General features: G+C 48.4%; 2 protein-coding genes across 3 annotated transcripts; one reads left to right on the top strand and one right to left on the bottom strand.

Annotated features, from left to right (window-relative positions):
* Nucleotides 1-269: 269 nt before the first annotated feature.
* On the bottom strand, nucleotides 270-5,611 carry FBXO45 (F-box protein 45). The gene is made up of 3 exons (XM_080603713.1): nucleotides 5,302-5,611; nucleotides 4,811-5,167; nucleotides 270-2,848 (listed from the first exon to the last, which is right to left on the bottom strand). The coding sequence occupies exons 1-3, from the start codon at nucleotides 5,584-5,586 to the stop codon at nucleotides 2,663-2,665; spliced, it is 828 nt and encodes a 275-aa protein (XP_080459839.1). The 5' UTR covers nucleotides 5,587-5,611; the 3' UTR covers nucleotides 270-2,662.
* Nucleotides 5,338-10,313, top strand: WDR53 (WD repeat domain 53). Of its 2 annotated transcripts, none has more exons than XM_080603712.1 (2): nucleotides 5,338-5,469; nucleotides 9,015-10,313. In XM_080603712.1, exon 2 carries the CDS (start codon nucleotides 9,018-9,020, stop codon nucleotides 9,597-9,599), a length of 582 nt encoding a protein of 193 aa, XP_080459838.1. In that variant the 5' UTR covers nucleotides 5,338-5,469; nucleotides 9,015-9,017; the 3' UTR covers nucleotides 9,600-10,313. The 2 variants fall into 2 exon arrangements, with proteins under 2 accessions (XP_080459838.1, XP_080459837.1); XM_080603711.1 differs by lacking the exon at nucleotides 5,338-5,469 and adding an exon at nucleotides 5,711-6,462.
* Nucleotides 10,314-10,899: the final 586 nt, after the last annotated feature.

Below are 10,899 nucleotides of genomic sequence, written 5' to 3'. Positions count from 1 at the left end.
CTGCTAGGAAAGCCTCTTCCCATGCTGCCACGCGCCAGCACCCCCGCCTCAGAGGATGTAATTTCACAAGCACAGCTATTAAACTACCGAGTCTTCAGGTCCTCGTAACCACCACCCAGATGTCTCTTCATGCAGCAGATCGCAGGGTCCCAGCGCCGTCATCTTCCTGACGATAAGAATTTTTGTTTGGACACGCCAAACTGCTACTCCATTTTTCCTATCAGCACACCACAGATGTCATTCCAACAATACACACAAATATACCCTTCTGAATTATAGCAGAGTTTATTTTAATATTTTGTACAGCCAGCATTGGTCTCCAGGAATAAGTTATAGTCTTACATAAGTGAGTCCCCCCAAACCCACCCTCAAGGAATGTTCAACTTTCACCATTTCTAATTTAGAGGGAAATTATTTATAGGGCAAGACGCAGTCTGAAGAATGGAAATCAATCTTAATTTGTGAATGAAACTCCTCTGAAGTTCTCAGGGTTTACTTACATCTAATTGGATTCGTGAGCCAGCGCAGTGGTCACATTTTTCAAGACTGCGCCAACACGTTCACACCTCAGTGAAGATGTTACTTTCAGAAACGGGACAGGGTTTTGTTTCCTTTTTCCTACCTCATGCCACATGGTTCTGCTATTTAGACATGTTCCCTACAGTCCAGTACAATCAAAGTTTGTAACTGACTTTTCCGACAGGTACTCACTTCGTGCCAGTCTCACTCCGTTTATTCAGTCGCTCTCAGTACCATTTAAGCACCATTTCTCACTGCATATTTTGTTTCTTTACCACAGCCAAGAGGAACTGACCTCAACATTGCCTTTAAGCAATAAACAACACATAAAACAAATAAATACTTTTAAATCCTTTTAAATGGTAATAACGTGTATACTCTGTTCCAGTGCAGAACCTGGTTATCTACTGTGTAAAAAGCACTCCAAGGAGAGCTCTGCAGCAGCAGGCTGGGCACCTCAGTCACCTGCTCGTGCCACTTTCCTCACGTCACTCGAGTACTGGGGGGTAAACGAGCACAGCCTAAGAGAAATTCCCCCCTGGCTCAGAGAATTGTCAGTGTCCGAGGTCAAGCAATTCACATTCTCCAATGCAAATAAAACAAAATGAGGTTGTATAAAGACTTCCTCCACCCTCTCTGAACAGCACACCATCAATAACTCCAAAACAGTCCAATTCGCTCCGTGAAGCTTTGGGAAACACCAGTGAACGAGGAATGAGAGCCGAGAGATAACCAGAGGGCTCACAGGCTTCAGTCCCTGTTTTAACAGGAGCCCTTCTGCAGCTCTCTACAGACCTTCCTTCCCAGCTCGGTTTCCCCAGAAAGCAGCTCCTTCCCATACCCCTAAGCTGCACAGCCTCTTCAGCCTGCACGTGCCAGAGCAGTGACACACCAGGCAGTTTTTAAAGAGGATTTTAGAAGAACAGTGCAAAGTAAAAAGCACAAACATTGAACCCAATCCAGAATCCCCATCAAACGGAGGCGAGAATTCTGACAGTCCTGACTGAAAACCGGCAAGTGAATACTTGGGTACCGAGGGATTTTATAATTAAAGGTGAAGTCGTAAAGCCTTGAAAAGCCATTTAAATTGAAACTAAGATCGACTAAGAAGCTGAACGTTGCCTCCTCATTCTTTTGAAACATTTCACTACAGTGATTAGAAAGCGTAAGAACGCTTTTAAAAGCTCGTATTTTTGACCTCGAAAGGAAGACAAGCTCAGCACTGTGTTGCAGCTTCCTTTCTTAAAGGTGGACCATGAATTCTGGCAAAAGAAAACTTCCAGGGCACACTTTTTGCATTTCCTACAGAGAACAAAACTATCGTTAAAGCTACAGAAGCTTTCAGCTACACAGAAAATGAGCCAATGTAGCACCGTACTCCACAAGAGCATCCCAAAATGCTTTACAATACAACAGAAGTACATTTACATGAATGTTATACACCTGTCCAAGGTTTTTCTGATGCCATGTAGTGGTTTGGATTTTTTTTCCCCTTTAAGAAATTATATTCCAGTTAGAATAAAGCAAACCCTTTCTTTTGTTTTAACTGTTCTTTTCAACATGGTCTATATATACAATTCTTAAAATACACTTAAAAATAGCTGCACACATTTTATATCATTATACTGGAGAAGGGCAGTCCAGACAGACCATGCTTCTCAGTATGTTAAAAACTGTAAATAAAACCCAACCAGACTTGCTCTCCGCTGGTACCCATGTCGGCCCAAAGGAGGGAAGGAAAGGAACAAGCAGTTTTAAAATGGGAGTCTTTCACAAAACACGCTACTTACAAATCTCAGGTTAATTTCCTCAAGCAGTTTTATATCAAATCCTTCGTTAAATATTTGAGGTCACGCACTGCCATCTTAGCAATGAAATCTGTTGCAACATGCATGTGTCAGCTTCCCACTCAACCAACTGCAACCCTGAGGATTTTTCTGGCCTGGTAGAAAGAGGAAATGTAACACAATTCCTGAAGTATGGCTGGTCCTCCGTTTCAAAATTCTGTACGGTTTCCTTGATGGTTCTTGGACACACACCCACACTTTTTTTTTTTTATTTAAATACACGTTTCCCTCTAACCAACATGCAGATTTCTCCTCCCAGTCATCCACATCTTGACGTCCCAACGAAACAATCCATGTCATCCATCCAAAGGTTTTCCCAGGTAGACCAAAGTCACTTCTGTGTTACCGTACACAGCAGACACTGCCGGATACAGGCAAACTTTTGGCAGTCCTCTGAACGCAACTCCCAAGAACTCATAGCCCCTCTCAAATGCTAACGTTTTGTCTTCCATGTCCAGGATAACTCGAATCCTTTCACCTATCTGGAAACAGAGGTAGGAGAGGAGGGAGAAAAAAAAAAAAAAGAAAAAAAACAGTCAACATACTCAAACGGAGACACAAAAATAAAGCAAAACCCACACGTATTATAGCAGATCAGATTAAAGCAAGGCTCTCCCTTTTCTCATTACCACGTTATTTTTACGACAGGAATTTCTCAATTTCTCTCATATGTGTTAAGATCCCAAAAACCTCTTCTGCCTGTCTCCAGTGGGCAGATTGTATCTCAACACCTACACGATGATCAACATAATCCTTCACACCTGAACCTTGCGACAGCGCCGTGAGCAAGTATACGGTGCAGTTTCTGTTTCAAAATACCGCAGAAATCTGTGAATTTTTGAATGGCCTCCGCCCAAAGTTACCTGTATTCTGCATCTGGTTGTTGTTAACACTGACCTGTAAGTTCCGCAAAGAGCAATTTTAAAGTCAGTGAACTTGATTTAGAAAGGTAACCGCCACAGACAAAGCATACTCAAACATACTCCTGATGGCGCAAGTACCGTCACAGGCATTCCCTGACCAAGGCAGAAAAGTTTCAGTGCAAAGTCTGGGCAAAGTAAGCATGAAAAACCTCAAATAGATATACACAGGCAAGCCAAATCAACACCGAATGCAAGAAGAGACTTGGAGCAGGGCGTACACAATGCTCCCTGCATTTATCTAGTACTTACTATTTTCAACTATAAACAGAAGTCACAGGCACCAGCAGCAAACACAGCATGATATAGCACAAACTTCTTATCCCTGCCAGCCAACCGCAATGCTGGGGATTGCTTCCAGCCAAGACATTTTTTTCTTCAAACTGACGCTAACAAATTTCTATTACCTTTAAGTATGTTTTCCAAGAGCAGATCACTGTCCGTTTCTTAGCAAGTATAAAATACTTTAAAGGATCACCAGTTTGAGCTCTCAACGATTTTTAAGAAGAAAGCAGCGACTGCAAGCACCATTCACCCTTGAGTCCCCACGAGAGTTTTCTTAGCTTTAAAACCCTTCCTCACCCCGTTGCTGCAGAAAGGCCTAGTCAGGGACAGCAGGAAGAGACTGCAAGTGGGCAAGCGGGGCAAGTGCTGAGCCAATTCACACGTCAGGAAACGTGAAATCTAAATGTCTTTAATTATATCATTTTCAGTTATTAATTGCAAAAATGGCAGGTATAGCTTCTAGACAGAATTAACTGCTTGGCAGTGAACTTTTATGTGAAATTTATAAAGTAACAGTTAATGCAGAGATCTTCACACACAACTGACACGCAAGGCGTTATTCGTACCAACCCATGACGTTACCAGATGGGGATTTTACTGCACACAGCTTAAGTTGCAGCGTGAGGAAATCCAGCAGTCAAAATGTGGCTGTGCAAGCAGCCAGAGGAACAAAGGTAAACACTTCCAGACAGACAAAAAGGTAGCACTTACTCTTTAATAACCTGAAATTATCTGGACCTCATAGCCCAGCTGAAGGACGTCAGCTACGGGAAGACCGCCAGAGAGCAAGCAAACAGCACTCAGCGCCACTGCGGGGTTCTGCAGGAAGGCTCTTACCTGAGCGCTAGCCTCAGCTCACAGAGGGGTGTAACACCTACTGCATGCGGCCACCTTACCGCGGGGCAAAGCCTTACTCCACAGAGCTGAAACAGCCCTGTCAGCTTTTGCTTTAAAAAGCAACGTGGTGTTAAAGCACCACCCACGATACACGGGCCTCGCCTGATATCTGAGACAGAAGCAGGGAGATGCCAGAGGACCAGGCAGGCTGAACAGGTGTAACATAAGGAAGGGGTAACTAAGGAGAAGAAGCCTCGCAAGGCAAAATTGCCTACCTTCTGCAGGGATGGCAAAGGGATGCTCAGATGGGCACGTAGGCCCAATTCAGCAAGCAGCTGTGAGGCGCTAGGGAAGCCGGCCCCGCAGGCCAGCTGCCAGCGGCCCATGCCAAGCCCCGCTCACCTGGTATTTCGGCGCGTTGTTGCACTGAGGGAAGCTGCCGTTGACTTCCCCGTTGTGCAGCAAGTTATTGTCCACCAGGTTCCAGCCCCAGCTCTGGTCGTCGCTCCCCAGCAGGGCCACGTAGCCCTGGCACTGCATGGCCGCCCGCTTCGTGGCGATGCCGATGACGGCCACGGTGCCCAGCGGGCCCTCCCACCACACCTCCCAGGCGTGGCGGCCCTCGCTGAAGCCGATCTTGGTCCTGGCCCCGTCGGTGCTCTGGGCGATGGGGTTGCGGTGCAGCGTGAAGCCGTTCTTCTTGATGTAGACGTTCCTGGAGCAGTCGTTGGTGCTGAAGGCGTGGTGGAAGGCACGAACCTAGGGCGGGGGGGGGGTGGTAAATGTGAGGTAAAACCCCCGCTGCTCTCCACCCGCCCCGCCTCGCTTCTCCACGGGCTCGGCCCGAGGGGCTGCCGGGGTGCCCGTCAGGCCGCGGCGGGGCCCGCGCTCACCTTGCCCTTGTAGGTGGGCACGTTGCAGAGGATGTCGGTGCGCAGCGCCTCCTCCGCCAGGCAGCGGGCGGCCAGGCTGCGCCACACCTCGCTGTTCTCGTCGCCGTGCAGGACGCGGTGCCACAGCTTGCACACCAGCGCGCAGCTCCGCAGCTCCCGCAGCTCCAGGTAGGAGAAGACCAGCTCCAGCACCCGCCCCGGCAGCCGCCACCCGGCTCCCCCGCCCGCCGCCGCCGCCGCTACCGACGACGACGACGACGCCGCTCCCCCGGGACCCGCCGCCATCTCCTCCCCCCGCCGCCCCCCCCCCCCCCCCCCGGCCGCGCACCGGCTCGGCCGCCCCTCAGGCGGCGGGGCGCGGGCAGGGGGCTCGGAGCGGCTCGGGGCGGCTCGGGGCCGCTCGGCCTCCCTCAGGCGGCGGCGGCGGCGGCAGCGGGCCCGTCCCCAGCGCTCCGCCCGCCCGCCCCGCGCCGCCCGCCCAAGGCCTCAGGGCGAGGGGGCGCGCGCGGCCGGCGCCGCCATCACAGCCGCGGGCCGCCCGCCCCGGCCCGCCCCGGCCCGCCCGCCGCGCATGCGGAGGGAGGGGACGGAGCCTCCCTGAGGAGGCCGGGAGCCGGCAGCCGGGCTCGGCGCCGCTCCGCCGCCGGCCGTTCACCCCCCCCACACACACACACTCCCCCCGCCATGGCGGCCCGCTGGGCGGGCGGGCACTCCGGCGCCGTGCTGTGCCTCGGCGCGAGCCGCGAAGGGCTGGTGGCCTCGGGAGCCGAGCGGGGCGAGCTGGCGCTGTGGGGCGGCGGGGGAGTCCCGGCGGGGCGGCTGCAGCTGCCCCCGGCAGACGACGTGACCGCGGTGGCCTTCTCCCCGCGCTGCCCCAGCCGCCTGTACGCCTCCCACGGCGCCGCCGTGGTCGTGCTGGACGCGCGGGCCCTCGCCGAGCCCGTGGAGCGCTTCCAAGTCAACGAGGAGGAGATCAACTGCCTGGCGGTGAACGAGGCCGACGGCTTCTTGGCCGCGGCGGACGATTCCGGGGCAATAAAGGTGGTGGATCTGGAAAGCAAGAAAGCCTGCCGCTCCCTGAGGCACTCAAACATCTGCTCCTCCGTTGCCTTTCGCCCTCAGAGGCCGCAGAGCCTCGTCTCGTGCGGACTGGACATGCAGGTGATTTGCGTGCCATGGGCAGAGGTTAGGGAGGCGAAGCGGTAACCACGTGTAGCGAGGCGCCGGCACGCCTTCACCGAGAGCCCCCGGAAAACCCTCTAACTTTTCCGAAGCGGGTTTGGCAGGGGCCGTGACAGCGCGGGGCTTTCTGTGCCGTAACCTGGCAGGTGCTCTGCCAACCCTCCCCGTGAGCGGCTGCAGCGTGGAAGTGGGTGGCGTGGGGGGAACTGGGAGATGGCGCAGAGCAGGCCGCGGCCGCGGCGGCTTTCTGTGTGGTGGAGCAGAAGCAGGAGTTGTCCCCAGTGAGCAGCTGTGGCTGCAGACAAAATGGGGATAGGTAGGAAAACAAAATGCCGAAGCAGACAAGATGCTAGCGAGAATGCTTTAATGCGGACAGATAAATACCTGTCCACTGTAAGGATGAGCTGGTTTTATAAATTTATCCCTTCTTTGCAGTAACCTCTTGGAAGCATTGAATGTTCTTTGCCTTTCCACTTGATGAGGCAGAGAAGCGTAAAACTTTGTCCTTTGCAGAACCATCCTGAGAATAAACCATGCTAAGGAATTAGCAGAGTCTTGAATTACATTGCCAAAGCTGACCATGCACAATAGATGGTTTTTGGTAGTTTCTTTCCAGTGGTTGAGATCTGATCGCCTTCCTGTTTCAGCCTGAGATTAAAACTCCCCTCTACAAAGGTTTCCATGGTTCTAGTAGCATTTGGGGGAAATTTCCTTTGACAGCATCATGCACCACATGTTCTTAAAACCATTTTTTTTTTCATTTTTAAAGCTACTGTTTGTAAAGAAAAAAAAAAAGTTGGTTGATAGAAGTCTGACAGATTTTTTGACTGCCACGTTTAAAAAAAAAAAGCACTCAAAATTAGTCCAGCATCGACTAAAAGATTTTAAATGAAGTATCTGAGAAACTTTTTTTCAGGGGTACTGAGGTATCAGTCTGAGAGTAGGAAATGCACTCAGCACCTTAAACTGCTTGCTTAATTTCATATGCCTAAAATACAGAATCACAAGCCTACGGCTGGAACCTTTTACCGTAATTGTAACCATTTACATACTGTTTTTGTGAGAGCAAACTGGTTATTTGTTGTGACTCTTTGTATGTTTTAGTGCAGCTCAGCAAATGAGTTGTTAGGTGAAAGTATCCCCAAAATAGTAGACATTTGTTAGTGTTCTTCTACAGTGAAAAGTGTATTTTTCTGCTTCAGGGCTGGCTGTAAGATCTGTCACTTCTCAAAGAGAAGCTGAGTTGCAGGATTCTGAAGTGCTGAGTTGCAGCATGTCTTTGGACAAGTCGCCAGCTCTATGAGTATGGAAACATTTTCTGGGTTCGTGTGTCAAACTCAGCAGCTGATGAGAACTGAAAATTAGGTCACTGGCGTTTTTTTCAGAAGTGCCACAGAAATGGGGAAAAGGCCACAAGGACAGAAAATACTTAGTTTGCATAAAACTTGCCACTACTTGTTAAATGCATAAAGCTGTTGCAGCGCTGTCTGTGATGAGAATGGGAGTGTTTGGCTGAAGCAGTAAGACCCAGCCCCTCTGACTTACTCTGCTCTGCACAGTCATCACGGACGAGTTTTCCCTTTCATTGCTAGCCAAGTAGTTTTAATGCAGCAGCGGGAGCAGGGACTGCTGAAACAGAAAAGTGAAAAGCAATATGTTTTGGATTCCAGATAAGCAAACAGCATATCAGTACTGAATTAGACAGACTTGGGCTTTGATATCTGCTGGCCTTGCAAGTAATCATCATCAATTCATACTATAGAAGTAACAAGGGTATAATTTTTAACAGATGCCATTTAAATCTACAATACTTGAATTGCTGTGAGGCAGAAGCATCTGAAGGAATGGGTTTTGCTTCATAAGCAGCTGGGAGGCAGGGTGGCACTTCAAAAGCAAGTTTAAAACCACCACCTACCTCTGCCTTATCAGGAAATGCATGCTCTTCCTTAATAAGGTAACGGGACAAACCAGATCTACTGATTTGATGTAAAAAGTACAGAGAGATCTGTTTAAAATGGAGGGTCTGAACTATTGTTTACCTTTTGCTATTCCATTTCTCAAACGCATGAGAGTGAGAAAGTGATTGTTTTAGAACAGTTATGCAGCAGGGACAGAACTAAAATTCAGAATCATAAAGCTCTCTTTTCATTCACTGCTCATGTCTTGCCTTTTAAATAATTAAGATGTGCAGTACATCATGATTACTACTGTCGAGATGAATGGAAAAGCTTTTAGAACAGCTTTTTCATCCATCTCATGCTCTAAAGGCCTGAGTCATTGACTCTGCTGGGAAGGGCGCTGTGATGGCTTGCAGAGTGTGCCGTGGAGATTTGTCTTATTTGGCAGGTGAAGATCAACCACTTCTCACAACAGATCTTGGGTCTCTTGCACTCATACACAGTCCTTGCTCTGCCAGAGCAAGAATTAGTGGTTTCTTTTGCTATTAGTAAAATGATCTGGTTCTACCTAAGAATCTGATGCTACATCTTGTGTCCTTCGAAGTAAAACGGATTTTTTTTTTCCCCCCCAAGGTTATGCTGTGGAACCTGCAGAAAGCTCGCCCCCTGTGGACCACAAACTTGCAGGAGTGTGAAACAGAAGACAATCCACAGTCAGCTGGCCAGCTCTTTAACCCTCCACTTGCACATTCCCTGTCTGTCGCATCATGCGGCAACATCTTTGGCTGCGGAGCTCAAGATGGTAAAGTTAGAATATTCAGAATCACTGGTGTCAAGTTCGAACATGAGCTGGAGTTTAAAGGTCACAGCTTAGGAGTATCACAGGTCCTCTTTATGCCAGAAACATACTGGTTGTTGACTGGAGGAAACGATGGGAAAGTCTTGCTCTGGGATGTCAGCGGTGATGTGGGAAAGCAGCAGAAAAGCCCAGCAAAGTCCCTCCAGAGAAGGAAGGCCCAAGCACCTGCTTCCACCAAAAAAGATGGAAAGCTCAACAAAGCAGCTTCAAATGACCATGCTAGAATTTTACCAAAGCTAACCATTGAGCATGGAGAGAAAGTGAACTGGCTCACGTGCACAGAGATCAAAGGATCCAGGAGAGTATTAGTTGCTGATCAGAGTAGTTCTATATCTGTTTATCCGTTGCCAGAATCGTAGCCACTGAAACGTTGACAAATTTGCAGTGAAGAATCATTCCTCAGCATTTGAAATATGAGTCCCGTTAAATCCATCGACGGTGGATTGAACAATGAACCCCGCTGCACCCTCAGCAGCGGCAGGGAGTTTGCTGTTCTCACACAAGCACTCGTGACGTAATTGGCCTGGTGCTCTATTTTCAGCAGCTTGTGGTGTTCGCTGCAGCTGCTATTTAAAGGCTGGCGATTTGTGTCCTGAACTTAAGTGAAATTGATTTCAATAGATTTAAGGATAATATTAGTGCACGACTGACCTGAAAAATTAAGGTTGGAGGAATAAATTCATGCTAGCAGGGAAATCCACAATGCTAAATGAGGATGCTCAGCAGTAACAGAGTTGCAACTGGCTGAGCTCCTTGCATTTGCAACTATTTCGGTGCTTTACGTTAATGTCCCTGTTAAACTGTGTCACAATTAGCTTGAATTGGATCTAGTAGAAATATGTTTTTCATTATTTTGCATATAAGACTAGAGAAGCATTAACTAACTAATGAGTAATCAAAGTACTTAGACAGTCATTGTCAATGGGATTTTTTCACAGTGCAGTAAACAAAGGAGCAGGAGAAAACGGTAACATCTGTTTAATGGGTCAGCTGTCGTAGGCATTTAGTTGTGTGTATCCCAAAGAGAAAAATAACTATTACCTTTGTCTTAATAAATGCTTTCTCTCACTGCTCCCATGTGTTTATACTCTCTTGTTAAGCATAGGTGCTGTGAAAATTGTCAATAAGTGTATTTTATAGCCCATCAAGGGGTAAATACAGAGGGCCAAATGCACTGTTCTTCACACCCAAATACTTCCACTGCCTTCCCAAAGCTGTTAGAGATGCTACAAGCAGAGCTTGGTAATTACAGCTTGTTAGAAACATCTCTTAGTTTGCAAGTTGAAGGTGGGGAGAGTGCAGCTACATGGGAATGCCGCAGCTCTTGATGTGTGTAATTCATGCTAGATTTCCCATGAACAGACAAATAATTAAAAGGGGGGGGGGACTTTTTCCTCATGCTCTCTCCTGAACTTTTCACAGGCAAAGACTGAATACCTTCCACTGGCTGCAGTCCTGCTTAACTGATGTGGGTTTTATCCCCTATCTTGTTTCACTGGCTGTTGTGCTACCAGAAGCATGTTATTTGCCTTCTTTTCTACGGGAAAAAAAGGCAATTTTTTTTTGCATTGCTAGCTCGTAAAAATCAGTTGCCAGTAGTGTTAGGCTGTCCATCCTTTATGGATGAGATTCCAGTGATGTGGGTTTTGCTACTCTTCA

This window comes from Anser brachyrhynchus, assembly GCF_964034855.1.
Source record: "Anser brachyrhynchus genome assembly, chromosome: 9".
Taxonomy (NCBI): Eukaryota; Metazoa; Chordata; class Aves; order Anseriformes; family Anatidae; genus Anser; species Anser brachyrhynchus.
The sequence above is the reverse complement of the archived record's forward strand: the minus strand, read 5'-3'. Positions and strand labels throughout refer to the sequence as shown.